Consider the following 25,348-nt stretch of genomic DNA (forward strand, 5'->3'; position numbering starts at 1 on the left):
CCTCAGGCCAATGTATTAGTCTTCATGCGGCCCTCCTGGTAATTTGAGTTTGAGATCCCTGATCTAGTCCAACCCCCTGCTCAAAAGCAGGGCCAATCTCCAACTAAATCAAAAATCTCCAACCGCTCTCCTGGGTTAAATTAGCCACGTTGAATCAAAGCTACAGTACCTGATGTGTGGATCTCAACAGTATGATTTGCGCAGACTGGTTATGAAAAATAACCAAGTTTTATATGCTACATTACACTGAAATAATCTTAGTGCAACATGGGAATAGTTGTACCAGATCAGACCAGATGTCCATCTGGTCCATTATCCTGTCCCTAACAACGATCAGAGGCAAATGTTTCACAGGAAGGTGCAAAAAACCTAGAGGATGACATTTATGGAATAAGTTGCCCACAGAGAAAGTTTCCGCCTAGCCCTTATAAATTAGACACCAGAAACCAAAACAGGAGGTAGGGTGAACAAGTCTGTAGCCTACCAAACCAGGCCCTATTTTGAGAGGCAGAGTAGACAAAGGATGGTGCTGCTCTAGCAGAACTTTTCCCATAGTCACTTGCAACAAGTGACATTCACAAGGACATTTCTGGGGAGGAGGTGGTGTTACTCCTCTATTAACCTGAACATTGGAGAGAAGGACAGGTCCATCAATGGCTAGTAGCCAGGATGGGCAAGGATGGTGTCCCTAGCCTCTGTTTCCCAGAAGCTGGGAATGGGCGACAGGGGATGGATCACTTGATGATTACCTGTTCTGTTCATTCCCTCTGAAGCACCTGGCACGGGCCACTGCTGGAAGACAGGATACTGGGCTAGATGGACCTACGATCTGACCCAGTATGGCCATTCTTATGTAAAGCAGACAAGCATATGGAAAAAATGGGAGACATTTCTATATTGTAGGTCTTATACAAATAGTTAAGTTAAGGCTACCAGCAGGAATGAACTTCCTATGACCAACCCATGTGCAATGAATCTGTCTGGCAGGATTAATGCATATGGAAAACGTCAGTGGTTCCCAAACTTGTTCCGTCGCTTATGTGCGGAAAGCCCCTGGCCGGCTGGGCCAGTTTGTTTACCTGTCGCGTTTGCGGGTTCGCACGATCGCGGCTCCCAGTGGCTGCGGTTCGCTGCTCCAGGGCAATGGGAGCTGCTGGAAGCGAACCGCAGCCACTGGGAGCCACGATCGCCCGAACCCGCAGACGCGGCAGGTAAACAAACCGGCCCGGCCCGCCAGGGGCTTTCCGCGCACAAGCGGCGGAACAAGTTTGGAAACCACTGGAATAGGTGAAGGGGGAAATGCCCAATTGTACCAGTTTACTTTTTTGGGAAGCAGAGAAGGGAGAAGAGTGAAAAAATGTCAAAGGATGAACTAGATTAGTAGGGGAAATGTTCGATGCTTTTAAATACATACACACAAAAAGATAGCTGATAAAGATCTTCCATGGTATAACATCCAGATATACATGCTATTTCTCATCTTTATTAGTATTTTTTAAAACACTTTAAAAAAAAAGGTTAACGGCTCCAGTCAGTTATCTGAGGATAACTGGTTTTTAAGGTCAGGCTTGACAAAGCCCTGGCTGGGATGATTTAATTGGGTATGGGTCCTGCTTTTGAGCAGGGGGTTGGACTAGATGACCTCCTGAGGTCCCTTCCAACCCTGATATTCTAGGATTCTATGATATAGAATATAAAAGATGCACAAACCCTTTGGTTTATGGTTCAGATTAGCTGCTGACAATGCTCTGACAAAAAAAGAGATGCTTCCTTCCAAGTCAAGAATTTACGTTGAAGGGAACGAAAGTGACCTCTTGCTTATAGTAGCTCATACTATACAATTTTGATTCTGACCAATTCTAAGTAAATGATTCCTACAAGAGGTTAATCAGTACAATATTAAAACTGATTAGAATTTAAGGCTCCCAACCCCCATACTAAGTAGTTTCCGACAATTCTAAATACTCTAAGTCTTGTCAGCACTCTTATTATGGACCCCAAAACAAAGCAAGACAACTGTGGAATTTCAGCAACTGCTACACTAAGTTTATAAAGTTAACTTTATAAAGACAAGTTAGACATAAATACACCACCCACACATTCTTTCAAGTTTCTTATTGTGACAAACCACTTGCCAGTGAGCCCTTCTTGGATTCTTCCATGTACATTACCCACCATGCTAGGTGGGAAGGCTACATAATCTGTTTAGGAGATTGCCTCATGATGTATCACCTCTCCCACAAAATTTTGAAAGCTACAAAATCCTTAAAAAGGATACCGCCCTTCTGACAGTGTATTAGAAATTAAATGATGTTATATTTAGAGAGAGTTACCCTATTGCTCGTTTTGACTACTGCAAGGAGAGGAAGGGAGGCTTTTGGTATTCAGCTCTCTCTATATATATATCTATGAGACAGAGACACCACTACCATGATCAGTTGCTGCATACAGCTGGCTAGTTGGTAAAGAAAAATATTTGGACTAGTTATCCCAATTAATAGATCATGAATTAGAAAAAATGTAGAACCAAGTGGTGAGAAGAAACTTCTAGGGGTTTAGAAGGAAGTATGACCACCATGGCTAATTGATTCCAAGGATATATTTCTCTAAATTCCATGCTTTCAAATCTTTATGAACTCCTGTAGAGAATTCATTCTTAAATCACAGGTCTCTGTAGACTCAGGATTTAACATGTAGGCTTAAACTGTTATATCAACTCAAAGTATTTCTTATGTCACGGAATTTCTCCTCACCTCCCCCCCATCCCAGCACCGCACTGTACAACTACTTCCACTTCTTTCGAAGAGCACCACAAAAAAAGGGCCATTTGTGGACCAATTTAAGAAAACCCCTTTAAAGCACGATGCTTCAACATTTCCACTACAGCTCCATAACCAAAGATTACCTGCTGCCAAGATCCCTTTTAAGACACTTACCATCTGACAAAACCTCATATGCTTCAGCTACTTGTTTGAATCGCCTCTCAGCTTCTTCTTTGTTGTCTGGATTTTTATCGGGGTGCCACTTTAAAGCTAGTTTGCGGTACCTAAAATAAAAAGGGAAGATAAATCATGCTCTATTTCAGTAAACTGCACTCATAAGCACCAGACAGATATACACAAGAAATACAGGTGTCAAAATGGAAATTATGAATTAGGACACTTAGTTGCTCAAATCTTATTTGTAGACCTATTTCAAGAAATTTTGCTGATAACACAGATAAGTAACTTAAGCCGTCAGGGTACCCTCCAGTTTTGCTAAAGAAATATTTTACTGGGAATCAATTACTCCTGGGTGCTGCTGACTGATGGAGTTTAGCTGCAAACAGGCCTCCTTTAGCTGCTTCTGTGATTCCCTCTGTTCTCTCAGTAACCTTGCTACATCTGAGTGGATTGGCTGCTGACAATCTGGTTTTCAGAAGCAATTCTTGCAAGGGAAGTTAGCCCTACCTCCTCCTCTGCCAAAGACTGAGTGGAGAACTGGGTTGGCATGTAGGAAGGTGGAAGTAGGGAGGGTACAAAGAAACCTCTTTGCCCAACCCTGTAGATCTGGAGGCCACAGACTTGCTGCTGCATGCTCTCCGCAGAGTTCTAACAAACATCCAAGTAGGATTTAATGCTATACCGTAGTAGCAACTCTTTCCGTGTTTATAAGCAATTAGTGTGTTTTTGGTGGACAGACAACACCTGGAGGAACTACGTTGAAAGATTTGGAGGCTACACCATATGCACAATTCCTAGCCGGAGGAGAGGACCCCAAGAAGAATAATTTAGTGTAAAGCAGTTTTACAGTCTTGTGCCCCATAGTATTTAAGTGTACAGATTATATCTGGGGTAGTTTTATGATCGAACAGGAGCATAAGCTTGAATGTTCGAGTTAAGTAGTTATCCATACAGGTATGCATGCCAAATTAAAGCTCTGATCCACTATCAGGGTTTGATCAGCATAAACCTTCTATACTAGGCTGTGGCAGGAAACTGATACAGCATGTACAAGTTACTGGAAACTAGAAATGTTGCATAATATTTAGCAGCCCATGAAAGGCAGATGTTCCACAAGGAAAGCTTCCTCCCAGTTGTTTCTGAAAAAAGCAATTGGAAACTAAGATGTGTTACTCATTCACTTTAGCATTGCTGCCAGACAGCTACTTTACAGCTGCAAGCAATGCACAAAAGTCTAAATTAAAAGGTGTATCTGATTGCTCTAAAAAATTTCCTAATTTAAATGTGTTCACCTTTTCATTAGTAGATGTTCAATCCATTAAGTCAAAGCATGGAAAACAGATCTCATCCAATAAAACTGGAGAGTTAATTTCCAAAGAAATTGCTTCATATACTTTTTTTTTTTTTTAAAATAGAGGAGACTTCATCTTGGTTTGAGGCATTCTGAACATTTTGCAGTGGGAAGGAAATGGAGTCAGAACAACTTCAGCTGATTCACACAGCAGATGTTGCCACTACCTGTGCTATTTCAGGAGGGAGCACTTCTAGGTACCATGCAGTTAGAGTACTTCACAGCTTCTTCAGCCTAACAGCTCAATGTTATTCTTGCCCCATTCAGTGCTCTGTGGAAATCACCTTTAATAGTATTTGAAATCATTACTCCACATTTTGAAGAGGTATCTACTAACTGATTTACAATGATAATCTGAAGCCAGTTAAAAACCTAGTATAAAAGGAAGTTGCATATAGCAGGGTAAGCCAATTCTCAAATGGTGGACCATGGTATACTTCCAGGAAGTCCTCAGTCTGGACACAGTGAAATTCTGAAAATTCCAGAACCTTAAGGGTTTCTAGAAGCTTTTTGCCCAAAATCTAAAAAACAGGCTCCTCTCCACACGCGTGAATGGCTGCATCAGGTCTTTTATTTGTGTTTGTTCCAATCTGATCAAGTTTGGAAGTGGCATCAGACAGTGGACAGATAGTGCATACAGAGAAGTGCAGCATCAGAATGCAAAACGCCTGAGGCAGCGGGTGTTTGCAGGAAGCAAGAGGAGATTTGGTACTGGTAAACATGCAGTCTACACCAAGGGAGAGAAAAGAAAATTGATGAGAGGCCGAAGCCAAGGAAGCATGAGGGAGCCAAGAAAGGTTCTAACCTGAAATGATCTACAATAGGAGGATTAGAATCTACAGAGTTAAGTAATTTAGTCTAAATGAGACAAAATTGGCATTGTACACTAGAATGAAGAGCTGATGATCTAATCTAGTGCATTTTATGTAGACCGCCTCCTTCATTTCATAAAACCTTATCTGAAAGTGACTGATAAAAAAGTGTATCTTTTTTTAAAAAAGAGCTTGGGATCAATTTTTAGAATGGTTAATGTGCTTTATTAGGAAACAAAAGTACCTTATGAAACGTTTCTCCTGACATGTACACATAAAATGAAAGATGGATTTTCTGGAGCACTGCTGATCTCACTAATAATGAAACTTTTCTGAATTACTAATTACCAATACCAATAGAATGGAAATTTGATATCTAGAGATCAAGTGTATACATTTATTTATGAGAAGGTGTGCAAGATTTGACTTGAACAAAGAAAATGGTACTTACGCTTTTTTAATGTCTTCTGGTGAGGCATGCCTATGCACTCCTAGAACATCATAATAATCCACCATGTTTTAACAGTTGTCTTGTTAACAGCAAGTCCTGCAATTACAAGAACCTATTACTAAATGGGTACAGTACTACTACTGAGTAACGTGACATCTCTCCCTTTACATGATTTAATAGAAGGGATTTTTTTTTTAAATCCAAACATTTCCTACAAACAGTAGTACAAGGAGGACTAGTCTGTTCCTATGTTGATAGAAAATAAGAAAAGTTATACGGATGCAATTTGGTTTTAGGTTCTCCAATTCCATCATTTAGGCAGGTATCCTACATTGAACTAGACAGGGAGTTAAGTCATTTCTCATTAGTGGATATGAAGTACTGACAGTATGTAACTGGACAGTAATATATTTTCTTGCATGCTAAAATTTGTCAAGATCTATTGCTAATGCGGACACTTTTTACGCAGTACGTCTATAGTGACAGGCCATTAGGAAGTCTGGCTACCCTATATTTCCGTAGCACCTTCTTCATACTAGAGTACTGCTGCCATTGTAAGGCCTTGTTTACACTACCAGGGTAAGTTGACTTAAGTTACACCACTCCAGCTATGTTAATAACATAGCTGGAGTAGATGTAGCTTAGGTTGACTTATTGCTATGTCCACACTGTGCTGCATCAACAGGAGATGCTCTCCTGTCTACTTGCCTTACTCCTCTCATTCGGGTGGAGTACTGGAGGCGACCAGAGTCGCTCTCTGGTTGATTTAGCAGGTTTTCACTAGACCGCTGCTGCTGCAGCAGCATTGATCCCTGGTATGTGTAGATAAGTCTCCCTTCCAGGAGAGCATGCAGAACACATAGTTGCCTCAGAAGCCTGCAATGCTGCCAAGTTTTTTTGTTTTTGTTTTTTTTAAAAACTAAAGGAACTAGACGGGTGCAATTTCTAGTAGCCATTCATAAGATCCCAAGGAAGCTTCAGAATGGTATTCTTAAAAAAAAAAAAAAAAGGACACAGTCGTAAGTCACTTGAGAACCAATTCAGAAAGTTAATTATCTTAAGAACATATATATCCAAACCCAGCCATAAAGTTACTACAGACAACATTGGTCTATAAAGCATTATTAAATTCAGTTTGCTAGTCATTCCTCTCTTTTATTAGGAAAATTATAGCCAAATGAGAAGGACCCACTAGCCTGGCTCAAATCTAGAAGATGAATCAGCCAACATGAACACAAGATTAAGGTTATTAAGAGTAAAATACCCAAATGGAGTTTATTTTAAGATTAAGATTAGATGTATAATAGCCAAATAAATAGTTAAGCATCTTATGGTATGTAATTTTAGTGAACACCATTTTGACTTATTTAGCCTAGAGCAATAGTCTTGGCCAGTTTAAAAAAAGGCCATGATGTTTTTGGTCACTATTAAGAGACAGAAATATAATATTAGAGGGAGTTCATGTAAATAAGCTGAATGGTCTCTGGAGTATATGGAATCCTGCCAGAGACCTCAGCTAGCTTTTACCTCCTTGTTTTATTCTGTAAATAATTTCCATTCCTTTCAGCATTAAAACTACCCCTGCTTATTCCTCCACTTTAAGTTTTCCAGTCATCTCTGAACCCAATTGTTCTAGTTCTGGTATTTTTTTTAAAAAAAAGTTTTAAATCCTGAATGACAATTCAATGGAACATCAAGCCAACATTTAAGAAATCATGAAATACAAAGTCACTCAAGTTAAATGGCAAAACTTCATTAACGCAGAGTAAAGGTTACTCAGTGATAGCTCTTGCCCTTCCAGAACGCTGAGTTCAGCAAAACTAAAATATCTGAAAACCAGAACAGAGTTACGGTAAACATCCATACAACTGTAACTCTGTCATCTGGAGCTGGCAACAGCCGCTGGATATTATCTGCGTTCATTCCAGCTACATTTACTGTGTTACGTGTAACTATACTGAATGGTGGAGGAATGAGTTGGAGTAGTTTGGGGGCAACTGTGACAGTGATATGAGGAGATCTGGGTTTGAGTCGTCCCACCAACCAACCTGTATGCGTTACCAAAGGAAAAGAGTACATATGTACCTTGAGGTTCCAGTCTACATCATTTGTATCCTGTACAATTCTGTATTGAGAGTAGTCTGTGGATTTAATGATGGGTGGGGAAAGAATAACTAAGTGTTCTCCTCTGTTGAGGTATGAAGGGGCTGTAAGAGGATATGAAGTGGTTGTTAAAATAGAACAATGCAGAATTCTATCAGCAGAGCAAGCTCAGGTGTTTCTATAGAGAAACTGCAGGCACTGTCTATTACAATGAAGCGGAAAAAGTGTATGTGATATGAACATATTGGAGCACTGCTCAAAGAGGACAAAGTCAAGGCTGTGTGGGTGCTTATCTTACCTCTATTTCCTGGTTTTCAGATGTTTTAGTTTCACTGAACTTTATGTTAAAATATACTTTCAGCCTCCTTTATTATGGACAGTGGCCAAAGGTTACTTGCTTGCAATAGGAGTCCAGATGTGACTATGTCTAAGACAGAGATGGACAAACTACAGCCCGGGGGCCACATGCAGCCTATGGGACTGTCCTGCCCAGCCCCTGAGCTCCTGGCCCTTGAGGCTCACCCCTGGTGGTCAGGGGTCAGGAAACAGGGGGAGTGGGGTGGGGTTCCGGGGGGCCTGTCAGGGGGCGGGGGTGTGGATAGGTTAGGGCAGTCATGGGACAGGGAGCGGGGGCAGGGAGGTTGTATAGGGGGTGGGATCCCCGGGGAGTGAGGCGGGGGGTGGAACCAGCTTCATGCCTTCCTAAACTGTATCAGTGAGATCGCTGGGACCACTACTGGTTCACGGACCAGTCGTTGAGAAATACGGCTCTAGTATACAGCACTAAAAGCATACTGTTCCACAATCATGACAATCCCAGAATATATAAATCAAGAAGTGAAAAATCCAGTGATAGTCGAGGCAGGAAACTTTTCTCTGAGCACAAGTGATTGTCACTGTAACAAAAGCTAAATGACGTGAAAGCCAACCCATCAATGATGAGACAGCCTGCATGAGGAAGATCTGTTGCAAAATCCACCCTTGGAGATAAAAGGCATGTGTTACTGAAAGAGTCAGCTTTTGAACAAGAAAAAAAAACCCTATAATCCACCAGTTGAGAAAAATCTGACATCTCCACATCCCTTTTGATGTAGGCTTGCAAAATGGTCATGGAAACTTACCAGCCAAAGCAAAAAGCCAATCTTTGCATTCTACCATGATGTAGACCTACTGATATTTTATTTTTCCTTTAGAACAAAAAGGTTACTTGCCCATGATAAAGTAGAATTTGCAAGGATGTTTAAGTAATTGTTCTGAACACCTGGGATTGTTTCATGTTTGAACTTTCAAATGAATTAGAAAAGAGTTGTCACAGATCAAGTTATCTTTTGTTTGAGATGGCACTGTACACAGTTTGTCCTTGTCTACGTTTGCACTTGAATGTTCCGCATTCAGTTCAGCTGCACCCAGTCATGGGTCCATTTTCCCAAGGTAAATACTAATATTCAAAATAGACCTGTTGCTAATTCATTATTTGCTCCAAACAAGTAGTTTGTGGATTAGGGATGTAAGGAAGTAGACACACAGAGGGCCACCAATGGCCATGAGTATTTCATGTTCCTCTATATGGGTATTTATACAGCCCCCATGACCATAGGTGGACGTATCCCTGTCCACAACACTCTTGTAAGGCAAGGAAGCTAATCCCCATTGTACAGATGGAAATGAAAGCATAACAATTAAGTGACTTGCTCAAAAGAGTCACAGGAAGTCCACATTAGAGCAGAAAATTTGAGCCAGATGTCCAGAGTCCCAGTCTAGTGCCTCAAACACAAGGGCATCCTTTCTCCTGTACATATGGCTTCAAACAGTAAAATTAAATAATCCTTTTTTCCTACTTCATTTGCTTGATGGTAAATTGGCAGGAATAGGGCATCCTGCAGAAGAATTCAGAAGTGTGGAAAGGAGGAAACAATAGAGCGGGAGAGAAAAAGAAAATTAAAGAACATGATTCTTTATTAGCTACTGCACATTAGGTTAACAGCCAGAAGTCACTCCTTAAGTGTGCAGAAGATGGGCTTCCACCTTAAGTGCCTGGGATGGGAAGCTCTGGTGGTGTCTAGCCAGAGACGAAAACTCCTTTTACCATCTCTCCCTTAACCTTGGTTTTAAAACTTAGAAAATTCAACCCAAAAGACAATGTTCTGCACCCCTCCTATGTTGAGCACATTATAACTGCAGGATTAAGTACTCAGTCAAAATATGTATTGCTAGGTTTTGACACATTTGTTACAATAGCACCCAGATGCTCCGATCAGGATCATGGCATCTTTTTATTAGGAGTTGTACTGAATACAAAAGACAGTTCCTGCCCTGAAGAGCTTTCAGTCTTTACTTGCATTATGACATTCTATTTCTCCAAGAGGCTACGTGCCTAAAAGTTGTGAGTCTATTACTGTGACCTGGTCTACACTTCAATCAGATCAACCTAGCTATGTTCATCAGGGCTGTGCAAAATGCCACATCCTGAAACACACAGCTAGGTCAACCTAACTCCCACTGTAAACACAGCTAAGTCAATGCAAGGATTCATCTGTTAACCTAGCTATCTTGTCTACACTTAAAATGTTGAAGTGATACAGCTGTACCACTGTAATGCTTCAGGAGCCAGTCGGTGTAGGCAATCCACCTCCACAACAGGCAGTAGTTGGTCGATGGAAGAATTCTTCCATTGACACAGCACTGTCTACACAGGGATGTAGGTCAGCTTAATAATGCCACTCGGAGGTGTGGATTTTTCCACACACCTGACCAATGCAATTAAACCAACCTAATTTTCTAGTACAGACCAGGCCTCAGAGAGGTAGATTAACTACATTCTGTCAATTCAAACATCTACACTACAGTGGCATAGCTGCTGCAGCGCCTGTAGTGTAGACATTCTTATGTCTGACATAGTCCATAAGAGTCAGATACATAAAGACTACTAGTGAAAGTTTGCCGGCATATATGGGCCACCTACAGTTAACTTCATTATTAACTGAATCATCACTTGAACTGCACCCAAGTACTGACTGAAGAGAAGAAAATCGATAGTGAATGGATACTAGACATTAAATACACACCACAGAGAACCAAGTATAAATTAAACTGATTCTTTGTGAAATCAGTGGAGAATGTAAAGTTACGCGATATATATATAATTATATTTTCTATAGCCCTAAATATGCATATATTAGTGTAGTTGCACTGTAAATATTTTATGCTCAAGAAAGAAAAATCAAAGTTACCATACCCAACTTAATGTTGATGTGTCCTCTCTTTAGAGTGTTTAGCTGTACAACTAACATTATCTTTGTTTTTTTGTATGGCATATGTAATTAATTTATAGGAAAGCCAAACAGGGATTAGCTTTTAAAAGGATTTTGCTAGTTTGTACAGCATAATATAAAGATAAAATGACTAAGTTACCATATTTTATTCACACTTGTTTAGAGCAATGCTATTTAAAATAGCCAAGGTATGAAACCATATGAGGTGAGCATGTGACAAAATGAATTAAAGAACCTGTTCAGTAGTTAGTCCTGTTTATAGTTTGAAAAAAGTTATCAGAATTGCAGCAAATGTATGAAAGATTTAAAGTGCTAGTGAAACTGCATTTTCAAAATGAAGTCACCTATTGTTCACAAGTTTAGCAAGTATGGAACAGATTTTACTTCAACTTCTCAGTTGTCACAACTGTCAAAAGAAAAAACAGCACAAACTTTCAGCCTAAGTACGAAGTTCCAAGCTACTGTGACCCTAAATAAAGTCTGCTGTCCGTGGGGCCAAGTGAATGAAATTGCATATTACAAAGGAGGATGGAGCACCATTAAAGTAAAAATGGGCAGGGTGAAGTGATTTGAACCACCACTTTTCATCTTGTTTTGCAATTTACTTCACTCATTTTCCTAGAGAAAAGTTGATTCTCACTGGCTGGCATAATCTGGTATTTTTTCTAACCAGAAGGATGCACTCTACACACATTTATTTAAGCAATTACACAGCTTTACATACACATCTTCAGATTGTTTACATTTTTATTACACAGAAAATGCTGAATGATGCATTTCTTATTTACTAAATAATCTGCATGTGACACTGTCAAGCTGCATTTGGATGGAAGTTGAATTAAAATGCACGAAGACACCACTTTACAATTTGATTTAACTAATATTAAAAGTTACTTTTATTGTGCTGGCCACAAAAAGTTAGAAATGGTTTGCATTTAAAACGGATTTAAAAGTATTATCTGTAATTAATCAAGCTAATTGTTCCCAGTCATCATATCCTTTGAGATTTTAGAACTAGAAGATCTAATCCTTTTAAATCTAAACATTATTCACAGATTGAACAGATTTTCAACTTCCTATCAGTTTCTCAACTTTGAATGAGCAATTAGTCACTGAACTGAACTAGCTGAATAAACTAAGAAAGTAAGTTCTCTTTATACCTGCAGAAAAGACTACGCTGCAAAAAGCTGGTTTAGCACTTCAGACTATTCCAGGTGACTGGCCAGTGACTTCCACTAGTTCAGTGGTGAAATTTAGGCCTTAATATAGGTTGCCATACTTCCCAATGTTTAGAAGCCATTTAAGATTTATACCTAAAATCCAATTTTAAAGGGGTTGTTTAAAATTCTTATCCACCCTGACAATGGGTTATGTTATTTAACATGTAGAAACTAAAATTGAAAGTACATTTGAGTATCTCAGAAATGGTTCACATGCTTTACTAGAAAAGGAGTACTTGTGGCACCTTAGAGTAACACATTTATTTGAGCATAAGCTTTCATGAGCTACAGTGCACTTCATCAGATATGCCAGTACATCTAACTAGAGTTCTAAAGTCCTCGTAAACATCTTCTTACAGAAAGGATCTACAGCAGAAGTAACAAAAGCAATCCTAACTAATGACTGCTCTGTCCTACAGTAGTCATAACTCCAGTCTAAGACTATACAATCTAGAAATAGGCATCATAGGGAAAACAAGAAAAGCAGGTTGATTGTGTGACAAGCTAGGTCAAAGGATTCTATGATTAACTTATATCAGTGGGAATCGTGCCTTTCAGAGAACAGCTGACCTTTCCTAGAAATAGGAACTAGTCCCCATTTTTAAAAACACAGATTTAACTTAAGTTTCATTTGTCATTGGCTGGTAATGACTATTGGAAGTCCCCTCAAGGAGCAACTATGGTTCATCAGTAAATTGAACAAGTTCTAGAAGTAAACTACAACTGAGAAAAATTTCTCCACCTTTATTTCTTTTGTACTATCTTCAATCATGTTAGCTCAATTGACTGACGTAACATGACTGAAAAAAATCCTTTGTCCGATCATGCATCCAATGAAGTAAGCTGTAGCTCACGAAAGCGTATGCTCAAATAAATTTGTTAAGTCTCTAAGGTGCCACAAGTACTCCTTTTCTTTTTGAAAAAAAATCCTGTTTAAGATGCCGGCTAACGAATCTGAAGTTGAGTTAGCTGGTTCCCCTCAAGACTAAAACGCAGCCAGTGAGGTTAAGGTAACTTGAGTGAGCTAACAACTGAAATGCACCACCTTTCTGCTTGTCAAGAAAGGCCCTATGAGGGGGTTACTGAAAGGCCATGAACTGCCTGAAATTGTGGGAACAGGAGTATCAATACCATGCTTAGTACTGCCCCAGATATTGTTAACCTAAAATGCAGCTACTTTGTTTTGGGCTATGTTTGTTTCAGAGAAATCTTTAGGGGATTTAGTAATATCCCAGGGACGTTAGGGGGTGTTTTTATTTTAATATATTTAGTGTTGGCTGTAGAAAAGCCTACAAAAAACTTCATATAATTGACATTTTCCCAGTGGTACATTTCCATCAAGACAGAGGCCCTGTGTTAAGCACAGCTGGGTCTACAATTTCCCAGAGAACTGGGAAGTCTGTCCTTTTATTAGAACATTTAATGTATGTCTAACACTTACGGCAGCATGTACAGAAACTGCACACCCAGCTAGCACGGGTATAAATAGCAGTGGAGACAGTGAGTCATGGATTAGGCAAGTAGAGTGCCCTACAGTGCCTGAACCCCCTAGAGAGTACACCCTACACAGCACCTCAGACATGTACACTGCTATTTGTAGTGCTGTTGTATCCCACTGCCTTGCCGGAGCCTTTCCTCACTGCATGTAGCTACACATCAGCAACAACTGTGGACACAGCCTGCCTTTCACAGCAGCATATAGCTACATGTGTAGTGCCTGTACTCTGTACATTTCTCGCCACCTAAGATTTACAGCAAAGACCTGTGAGGCTTCGTCTTTAACGTAACCTGCTTGTTTTGTAACTACAAATTGTCTTGTCTTCACTGGGATTTCACCTCAAGTTAGCTAACTGGAGTTAAGGATACATTTTTTTTCCTTGGGAAGACAGCTATAATGATGCTGAAGAGGAACAGATATGTCTGGGGGTCTGGTTTATAAGAGTGAAAGTTTATAAAAAATATTTTGTCAGCTGGAAGTGTAGATTAAGTTCCCAAGGCTTCTGGCATTTAACACAGTAAAGCAGGTTTAATTAGAATGCTTGTAAATCCAGAGTAAAGGGTAGGAATTTTTTTTCCCCACCTTTTAATGTGGAAAAGGCCTAAGGGGAAAGTTCTTAGGCAGTAGCTCTTTATCTATGGGTAGATCTTGGTTCCAAAGAAGTGTGCATGAGGTCCTATATCCACTATTTTAACTTCATGCATCTGTTTTGTAAAGACTGCAATTTAAGCTTTTTATTAACCCCCCAATTCAGCAGCTTACTCAGCCCAGTACTGACAGGAGCAGGGAATAGAGCCTCCAAGCTAGCTAATTAAAGATTATAGGTGAAACTTTGTTAGTTCTCTTTTTGTGGGCTGCACATTTCTTAATATGTGACCCTGTCAGTCTGAGTCATAACTGGAATGGAGAGTGTGAGAGAGACCAGAGTCCAGTCAATGCATCAAGGGGCAAGCAAACTGCTGGTCCATATACCCTTTCCAATTAACCTTCCCATATATGGTTGTTTGGATGCCAAAGCAGGTAAACAAACCTAATATTGTTGCTTCACTAAAAAAATGGCTGAATGAGTTGACTGCCCTTTACAGAAGGAGCCTGGGTGTGAAAAATGCCCTCCATACTATCATGCTAGGTCAAGAAAAAGCAGAGGAATCGCTGTATAGCTCAATTCTCAGGTGCAGAAGAGACCCACAACTCAGACATTTGAATGCATTTTCAGCTAGCATGAATCCAGATGTTTTTATTTCAGTAGCATCCACAATATGGTAGGTGTTGTCTACATAGTTAGGAAGAGACAACACCTTGAAATCAGCACATAATTCCTCCTAATACACTTTACCCAGAAGTGCTGTTGAAAAACTAACCGAACCAACAGACCTCCCACCCTAGAAACGATGTTGAGGATTCACCTTTAGATACCTAAATATCCAAGTGGACCCCTAACCTTCCAAACATATACACCTCTACCCAGATATAACACAGTCCTCGGGACCAAAAAAAAAAAAAAAATCTTACTCTCTTATAGGTGAGACTGCATTATATCGGGGTAGGGAGAGGAACTGCTCCCCGCCCCAGCTCACTTCCACTCTGCCTCCTTCTCTGAGCATGCCAATGCCACTCTGCTTCTCCCTCCCTCCCAGGCTTGCTGCACCAATCAGCTGTTTGGCACAGGAAGCCTGGAAGGAAGGGAGGGAGGGGGAGAAAAAAAAGAAGCGGAGCAGCAGCGGCACGCTCGCTCGTGGGAGGAGGCGGAGCAGAGGTGAGCTGGGGCGGGGGGGCTGCAGTAAGGGGGGAGGGCACAGAGGAACTGCTTGCAGTAACACGAATTTGGATATAACATGGTAAAGCAGCCCCGCTCCCCAGAGCGCTGCTTTACCATGTTCTATCTGAATTCGCGTTATATTGGACTGCATTATATTGGGATAGAGGTGTAGTGTAAGTGAAAGTTTACAACTACACATTTGCCAAATAAACTAATGAAAGCTGCTCCTGCACTGATGCTAGGCCACAGGAATGCAGCAGAAAAAACTTTTCTAAAGATTTATCCAACTAGTGACATGTTGCTTAAATGTTGCTATCGTCTTCAGAAATCAATTATGTGTTAACTCTTTGTGACCAATGGTCACGTATGCAGATTAAACTGTAGACTGGGATATCTTAAAATACAAAAAGAAAAGGAGTACTTGTGGCACCTTAGAGGCTAACCAATTTATTTGAGCATGAGCTTTCGTGAGTTACAGCTCACTTCATCGGATGCATGCCGTGGAAACTGCAGCAGATATTATATACACACAGAGATCGTGAAACAATACCTCCTCCCACCCCACCGTAACAGCAGGACAGTGGATCCCAAAGTTTTTAGGTCATGCTCCCCCCCAACCTGTAATGGAATCTGTCCATGCTCCCCTGAGCTGTGCTGAAGTCAGAGCTGAGGGCTGGGGCTGCAGGCAAGATCAGAGCAGAGCTGGGGGGGTAGTATGGGACTGTGTGGCACTCCTTCCCCACCCCCTGAAACATTCTTCCTTGCCCCCTAGGGGGCACACCCCACAGTTTGGGGACCACTGGCATAGAGAGTCTTCACTAAAGGCACTGCTGCATCAGTGCAGTGGTGCTGCTGATGTGCTCGATATACAGATGTGGCCCAAGTCAAAACGAACTAAAAGAAACTTTTGGATGTATATTTACTTCTACTTTTACACAAGTTTCCCCTCCATACAACATAGCTCTGTCCAAAAAATAAAAATAGCAACATATTTGAGTAAATAAATGTGTGGAATAAGCTCAACAGGATGATTACATGCCTTCTAATTCTGCTTCTCTAAAATAAGGCCAACTTTGCTGTACTCTCATTTTCAGAGCAAGATGCTCAAAGGAGGCCCCAAATGAAAATGAGTACAAGACTATACTGGCAGCAACTGCAGGCCACAGCCAACAGTGAGAACAGGAAAGCATGTGGTAAAATACACAAATCCGTAGAAGGTATTACAACTAAGAAAAACTACATAAAAATCAGCCAACTGAAAAGTGAGAAGAAATGAGACAGGAGTGAAATCCTCTACCCCGGAACCAAGGATAACAGAGGGAAATTCTGGAAAGGCACAGTAATGCAGAGCCCACACCTCAAATACTCTTGGCTATTATTCTACCCATTAAATTACTTCTTATCCATAAGCTAGCTAAATCAGAGCCTCTATGGCCAGTTTTATAAAGTTCAGGTTTCGTTTATATGAAGCAGACAGCTGTTGATCAATCATATTTAACTCATGTGATTAACTCAAAAAAATTTGTGATTAATTGCAGTTTTAATCCTACTGTTAAACAATAGGATACCAATGGAAATTTATTAAATATTTTTGGATTTTTTTCTACATTTTCAAATATATTGATTTTATTACAACAGAACACAAAGTGTACACTGCTCACTTATTTTTGATTAAAAATTTGCAGTGTAAAAATTATAAACAAGAGAAATAGTATTTTTCAATTCACCTCATACAAGTACTGTAGTGCGATCTCTATCGTGAAAGTGCAATTTACAAATGTAGATTTTGTTACAAGTCCACTCAGTCCTACTTGTCTTAGCAATTGGCTGAGCAAGAAACAACTTTGTTTACATTTACAAGAGATAGTTCTGCATCCTTCTCACCTCTTGGGGACACTGTAAATAAGAACAGGCGTTCGCATTGGACTTTTGTAGCCAGCATTACAAGGTATTTACATGCCAGATATGCTAAACATTCATATGCCCCTTCATGCTTCGGCCACCAACCCAGAGGACATGCTCCCATGCTGACGACGCTTTTTTTTTTTTTAAAACAAGAGTTAGTTAAATTTGAACTCGGCAGGGGGGAGGGGTGGGGGAGAGGATTGTATTCATCCGGCTCTGTTTTACCTGCATTCTGCTATATATTTCATGTTATAGATATCTCAGGTGATGAATCATCACGTTTAACACCACTTTCACAGCAAATCTGACAAAAACACAAAGAAGGTACCAATGTGAAATTTCTAAACCCAAGGTTTAAGAATATGAAGTGCCTTCCAAAATTTGAGGCGGACAAAGTGTGGACCACGCTCTTGGAAGTCTTAAAAGACCAACGCTCCGATGCAGAAACTACAGAACCGGAACCACCAAAAAAGAAAGTCAACCTTCTGATCGTGACATCTGACTCAGAGGATGAAAATGAACGTGCATCAGCCCACACCGCTTTGGATCCTCTGGAATGGTGGTTGAAGCATGAAGAGACATTTAGAGCAGCTGGCATGTAAATATCTTGCAATGCTGGCTACAACAGTGCCATGCGAACACCTGTTCTCACTTTCAGGTGACATTGTGAACACGAAGCAGATAAGCATTTTATCTCCTGCAAATGTAACCAAGCTGTTTGTCTGAGCGACTGGCTAAACCAGAAATAGGACTGAGTGGACTTGTAGGCTCTAAAGTTTTACATTATTTTATTTTTGAATGCAGGGGGGTTTTTTTGTACATATTCTACATTTGTAAGTTCAACTTTCATGATAAAGAGACTGCGCTATAGTACATGAAAAATACTATTTTTTTTGTTTTTTATAGTGCAAATATTTGTAATCAGAAAAACAAAGTGAGCACTGTACACTTTGTATTCTGTATTGTAACTGAAATCAATATATTTGAAAATGTAGAAAACATCCAAAAATATTTATCTAAATGTTATTCTATTATTGTTTAACAGTTCAATTAATTTTTTTTAATACACAAATGCTGGGGGGGAGAAACTATTTTGATGCAAACATTTTTTTTCCCACCAGAGAAACCCCCAAAACAACAAAACTTAACTTATTGTTAACGTTATGCAGCTTTTTTAACCAATGCAATATTTTTGTATTATCCACGCCCCCCCCCCCCCCACAAAAAAAACACAACAGGTAAGCCAAACATCCAGGCCAACCACAACTCACAGGATCCAGTGAGCAGTTTCTCTGGCAAATTGTAAGAAGATCAGTAGACAGAAGGGGCTCCTGTCCTGGGACAGCTACTACTGCCACTTGACAGACACCTTCACTTGAACTTAAGCTCCTTCAGACAGGGGGGCCATCTTTTTGCTGAGTTTGTACAATGCCTTGCACAATGGGGTGCTGGTCCCTGACTAGTGCTCATAAGCACTATGGTAATACAAAGTTAATGTTATTAAAATCCTCACTTCCCTTTTCCCTGCATTGCCCCATTACTGTTAGGAACTGGGACTTCTTGGGAATTGGGATTGAAGTGTGACACTGCACTCCATATTCTTCACAATGATATTTGATGTGATTATGACATAGTTATGATGTATTTTATGCAAGTCATGTGAGAGGTCATTGGGAAGTTTATGATTTGCTGAATGATTATCCTATTTGCATGCATGGATCATTTTTGTATCTGCAATTATGAATATTGACTGTATCTATTTCACATGTAGCTATTTTTGGGCAACGCCCACTAGGCAAAGGCTCTCAGTCTAGAATGGGTCCTTCCCAGCCAGCCATCAAGTTAATCAGCCATGAGAGAGAACAATAGGCATCAGGGGAAGCTTATCTCCAGCTGGGGAGCCTTCCTGAGGATGCTACAGACAGCCTCCAATAATGGCTGCTGTTACACAACAGGGACATGTGACCAGATCACCTGGTGTTGGACTTCACCTTGGGAGGTTTATTTTTCCACTGACTTGCGTGAGAACCAAGCTTTGAAACAGTGTTCCCACCATGTGCAAAAGCTATAAAAGGCAGGGGAGTGACATCATCTGGGTTCTTCAATGACTCCCCTCCCAAGGAGGCTCCTGGAAACACCTGAGGAACAAAGACTGAACTAGGAGGAAGTGCTAGACCCAGGCTAAAGGGATTTTTAGCTTGTGAATGGAACACCTGGGGATTCCAAGCCGTAAGCAAGTGCAGCTTGCCCCTTAAGAATCTGCAGTCTGCTTGTATCATTACTTAGCGTGAGAATTTGCTATTCATATCCCATCTATGTTGTATATTAAGCTTAGTTTGCAGTTTGTTTCTTTGCAGGTAATCTGCTTTGATCAGTTTGCTATCCCTTATAATCAGTTAAAATCTTCTATAGTTAATACAATTGTTTCTGCTTTATCTAAAACCAGTTTGTGGGAGTCATAACTCAGGGCAGAAAGCGGTTGTATATTACTCTCCACACTGAGGGAGGGGGCGAATTTCATGAGCTTATACTGGACAGTTCCCTATGCAGCTCAATATTGTATAATTTTGGGTTTATACTCCACAGAGGGTGCGTGCCTTAGGAACTGGGAGGTGCCCTAGCTGAAGCCTTACCATGCAGGGGCTGGTTAAAAAGCCTGCATGCGTGTACTGCAGCTAGGTGTGTCCTACCTGTGTGCGTGCTGGTGTAAGTACAGGCTGGAGCCTGGAGAGGGCTTGGCAGCTTGTCACAGCAGTACAGTGTCAAGGTTCCTTCCCCACTCTGAACTCTAGGGTACAGATGTGGGGACTTGCATGAACCCCCCCCCCAAGCTTATTCTTACCAGCTTAGGTTAAAAACTTCAAGGTACAAACTTTGCCTTGTCCTTGAACCCTATGCTGCCACCACCAAGCATGTTAAACAAAGAACAGGGAAAGAGCCCACTTGGAGACGTCTTCCCCCAAAATCCCCCCAAATCCTACACCCCCTTTCCTGGGGAAGCCTTGACAAAAATCCTCACCAATTTGCATAGGTGAACACAGACCCAAACCCTTGGATCTTAAGAACAATGAAAAAGCAATCAGGTTCTTAAGAGAGAATTTTAATTAAAGAAAAAGTAAAAGAATCACCTTTGTAAAATCAGGATGGTAAATACCTTACAGGGTAATCAGATTCAAAACAGAGCAAAACCTTAAGTTACAAAAAAGACACAAAAAACAGGAATATACATTCCATTCAGCACAGCTTATTTACCAGCTATTTAAACAAAAGGAAATCTAACGCTGTCATAAATATAAAGGGAAGGGTAAACCCCTTTAAAATCCCTCCTGGCCAGAGGAAAACTCCTCTCACCTGTAAAGGGTTAAGAAGCTAAAGGTAACCTTGCTGGCACCTGACCAAAATGACCAATGAGGAGACAAGATACTTTCAAAAGCTGGGAGGAGGAAGAGAAACAAAGGGTCTGTGTGTCTGTCTACATGCTGCTTTTGCCGGGGATAGACCAGGAATAGAGTCTTAGAACTTTTAGTAAGTAATCTAGCTAGGTATGTGTTAGATTAGGATTTCTTTAAATGGCTGAGAAAAGGATTGTGCTGAATAGAATAACTATTTCTGTCTATCTTTTTTGTAACTTAAGGTTTTGCCTAGAGGGATTCTCTGTGCTTTGAATCTAATTACCCTGTAAGGTATCTACCATCCTGACTTTACAGAGGGGATTTGTTTACTTTTATTTACTCCTATTTCTATTAAAAGTCTTCTTGTAAGAAAACTGAATGCTTTTTCATTGTTCTCAAATCCAAGGGTTTGGGTCTGTGGTCACCTATGCAAATTGGTGAGGCTTTTTATCCAACATTTCCCAGGAAAGGGGAGGGTGCAAGTGTTGGGAGGATTGTTCATTGTTCTTAAGATCCAAGGGTCTGGGTCTGTAGTCACCTAGGCAAATTGGTGAGGTTTTTTACCAAACCTTGTCCAGGAAGTGGGGTGCAAGGTTTTGGGAAGTATTTGGGGGGAAAGATGTTTCCAAACAGCTCGTAACCAGTATTTGTTTGGTGGTGGTAGCGGCCAATCCAAGGGTAAAGGGTGGAATATTTTGTACCTTGGGGAAGTTTTGACCTAAGCTGGTAAAGATAAGCTTAGGAGGTTTTCATGCAGGTCCCCCCATCTGTACCCTAGCATTCAGAGTGGGGGAGGAACCTTGACAAACGCATTTCTAGCTTACTTACTAACAAGTTCTAATACTTCATTCCTGTTCTGTTCCCGGCAAAAGCATCACACACAGACAGACCCTTTTTTTTTTGCCCCCTCCAGCTTTGAAAGTATCTTGTCTCCTCATTGGTCATTTTGGTCAAGCGCCAGTGAGGTTAAGGGGTTTTGCCTCAGGCCAGGAGGGATTTTATAGTTCTGTATAGAGAAAGGTGGTTACCCTTCCCTTTATATTTATGACAACAGTGTAAAAGGGAGTCCAGCCTGGTGGGTCAAGGGGGCTCAGTGGTACCCCAGTTCCAGGTGGCACCCCAGGGGGAACCCATCATAGGGAGAGTTGAACTTGATGTCTCCTCTCTGTGCACATTCCATCTACATCCCTGTTGCTGATAGAGCGTGGTGGGTGGAGAAAGTGAGAAAGGTACAGTTACAGCCAAAGTTAACTAAGCAGCAGAAAGTACAGTTTTTACATCTGGTGAACTGTGATGTCATGCTCAGAACTCCCAGAACTGTGAGCCACCGTTTTATCACTCCGACTTAGCAAGAGTGAGAGCACTGACATAACAGCCTGTCTGCCTTGCCAGCAAACTCTTCAAGACTCTGTCAGTCTAAACTTTGCCTATCAGGTAACAAATCAGTGAATCAGAGTTCCCAAGTTCACTCGAGATATCTCCCTGCAGTACACAGTCCATCTCACTGGATACTCAGAAATTAGGTGCTCTGCCTCCAAAAAGGCAGAGCACGCATCTGTTAGGTTAGCTGAAGACTTGCCCTTTACACCGAGATGGTTTTGTAACAATCAAGAATAAATGTATGAACAGATTTAAAAGTGATTCTAAACAAGGAGAAAAGACAGATATGGTTACAAACAAGACAAGTTCTCTAGCAATTAATTTTAGCAAGTTACAATCTCTGTCTAAGCAGATATGTTACTTTACTCCTGGGGGAATTCTGCGCCACTGCATGCATAATTCATGGGCCGCACATTTTGTGTTTCCCCGCAGAAAACTTCTAGCTGAAAGATATGCAGTTCCACCTATCGCCCACCAGAGGGTGCTGTGGCACTAGAACAGAGCAGCTGCTCCTGGCCAGCCCCAGATACCATATGGAAGAGAAAGAGCCTGCAGTGCCTTCGTCACAGCGCCTGTCAGGCCAGATCAGGAGACAGGGGATATGGAGAAACAGACAGCATGGGGCACATGGGGCTGCTGAGGGGTCACATACAGGGGTTCATAAGGGCTAGTAGGGGAGGACAGAGTTGGGCAGGGCCACATGGGGAAGGGGATGCAGGGCCACATGGGGGTGGAAGGAAACAGAGACGGGGGTGCAGGGACACATGTGCCTGACTGAATGGGAGAAGCTAGGAATCAGCCAGGGTCTGCATGGGGGAAGCTCCCTAACAATCCCTCCCGGCTCCCCCAGAAATCTGTTCCATACTTTTCCCACCCATACCCAAGAGCCCTCCAACTTCAGACCCAGGTTCCTTCCCAGCAATTTACTTTCCTCTCCCTCAGCTTATCCACTCCCCCGGATTCCCCCAAGCCTTTGCCCTGCTTCTGAGGGGTTCCGAAAATACGGTTCTGTACTGTAGTTTAAATGAATTACTCAGAGTTCTGTATTAATATGCCTAGTAAGGAATTTGTCAAAAAACATTTCATGAATCTTTTGTTGTCTGTATTGTTACAGACATACTTGCTGACAGGCATTTTGAAATAAATTACCAAAATAACTGAAACTGGAGTGACTGTACTATTACTTTGACGAATAAAATATGCAGAATTTGAAAATATTGTGCACAGAATTTTTTTCCTGCAGAATTCCCCCAGGAGTATTACTTACATCAAGTTACCAGGCCACCAGATATGGGGATCCCATATTCACAGAATCAGAGGGTGCTTTATTCCCCAACCAATAGTTAACTAGAAGGTCTTTTTACTCCCTTTATATTTTCCTAATTCCATTGCCTTTGCCTCAAGAACCAGGAAGACCTTCTGGGGGCACAAACTTTAGTGTGTCCCCTGGCATACCAGATATAAAAGAAAAAGTTTAACATGTTTTGCATTTAAAATGAACTGATTTATTAAACTATGGTAGTATTATCTGTAGTTAGTGAACTGAGGTGACTGTATGTAGATTTGGGCCACGGTGACTGGAAACAAAGGTATTTAGGCTCTTAACTTTTGCTGAATTCAGTGGAAGCCAGACTAAATACTTCTGAGGACACCATGTCTGTCAAATATTTAAAAACTAGCAGAGTTCATCCTCTTGCACCTAGTTTTTATTATTTCTAAATTAGAAGAGGAAGACTAGCTTTCCTGCTTTTTCAACTTCCAATTGGTTTCTTAACTTTGTACGAGCCATTGAACTGAACTAGTTGAATAAACTGAAAAGAAAATATTCTCTATGCACCAGCAAAAAAAGCAACTGGTTTTAGGCCTTCAACGGACTCGGATTCCAGGTGTTTAACCAATGACTTCCACAAGTTGTGGTTTGACTTCGATTTTTTTTTTATTTTGTTTAAATGATTTCAATATGTTAAGTTTGGGGACTTAACATAGACTGTCCATTTCCAATTTAATTTGGAATAGATGTTTTAAAAACCCTGTATTAAAATTTAAAATATTCTGAAGTGTTATCCACGATGGAAGGCAGCATTGGAAAACAATTAACTTGTGGAAACCAAAAGTAACTGAGGCAGAAAAATACGTTATGCTGAATAAAGGCAATTACTTGTGTGCGAAGCTGGTTGAAATTGATTTTTTGATTAAAATAACTGAAACTGTTTGTTTGAAGAAAATGGTTTTGAATTTTTAGGATTTTCCTTCTCTCCTTTTCTCTGCATTTGTTCATATTTTACTTCCCTTCCTTCCCCCCACCCCACTGCAAGTGGGAATTTCCCCACTATGACTAAATAAAACATTTCAAACTTTCAAAGAAAGTTATTTCTTCCAGAGTTTTTTTTAAAAGATATTGTTTGATGAAATTTGGGTGGGGGGGGGGTTGGCTTTTTTTTGAGAAAATTGACCTTGGGTTTATTTTTGATGTATTATAGTGCTCTGAAATTATGCTAATTTATGTGTGATGTTTTGATTTTGCTGTAACTAGTTGTTTAGCTACTGGAAGTCAAAAGCCCTGCTGTTCTCACTTCTAGATTTCATGTTTTCACAGGACATTAGTGATAACAATTTTCTTGTGGCAACATATAAACAATTCCACGGTCCACTAACAAACTGAATTCAGTCTCAGAAACTGGAAAGAGGATTTAAACAAAAAATTATGTAAAGATCTGATAAGAAGGGCTCTGTGGTCATAGCCAGAGCTAATACAAGGACTATCTATAGGGCTCAAATGAATTCTATTAACTAACTTATAAAGCCAACCTTTGTGGAATTTGTTCATTTTTTGTTCTGCGCATTTTAAAAAAAAAACAAGTGTCCTGGTAAGCATATTTGCCCATTGCCTTACACATACTTCAGCTGACTATTTAGTTAGCCCAGTAAGGTAACACAACTACAGTTTAACTTAACTGCCAAGTTCTTACACCTCCCCATCTGGAATCAAACACCTTTTCTAACTGGAGTTACACGATACCTCATATCCCAAAACCTGAAGAATCCAGACCCATATGATTATGCACCCCTCACAAGTACACAGCAATAACTGCCAAAGGACCATATAATCAGAGAATGGAACTAGCAGAGCCCAAGGCCATTTCAATCATTCAAACTAGGCTAAAGCCATGTTTTTTTTTATGATATTCTATATACAAGACCACAGTGGATTTGATTTAAATCACTAGTCAAGCAGATAATTTAATCATGGATTTCTACATAAA

General features: G+C 40.6%; 1 protein-coding gene across 1 annotated transcript in view; it reads right to left on the minus strand.

Annotated features, from left to right (window-relative positions):
* Window positions 1-25,348, minus strand: part of DNAJB6 (DnaJ heat shock protein family (Hsp40) member B6) — a 98,475-nt gene that overhangs the window by 70,484 nt on the left and 2,643 nt on the right. Inside the window, exons 2-3 of the mRNA XM_084621868.1 lie at window positions 5,557-5,652; window positions 2,937-3,046 (exon numbers count right to left, since the gene is read on the minus strand). Coding sequence (XP_084477994.1) covers window positions 2,937-3,046; window positions 5,557-5,621 — 175 coding nt within the window. The 5' untranslated portion in view covers window positions 5,622-5,652. The remainder of the gene's footprint in view (window positions 1-2,936; window positions 3,047-5,556; window positions 5,653-25,348) is intronic.

The sequence above is a fragment of the Lepidochelys olivacea genome (assembly GCF_965140295.1).
Source record: "Lepidochelys olivacea isolate rLepOli2 genome assembly, chromosome: 2".
Taxonomy (NCBI): Eukaryota; Metazoa; Chordata; order Testudines; family Cheloniidae; genus Lepidochelys; species Lepidochelys olivacea.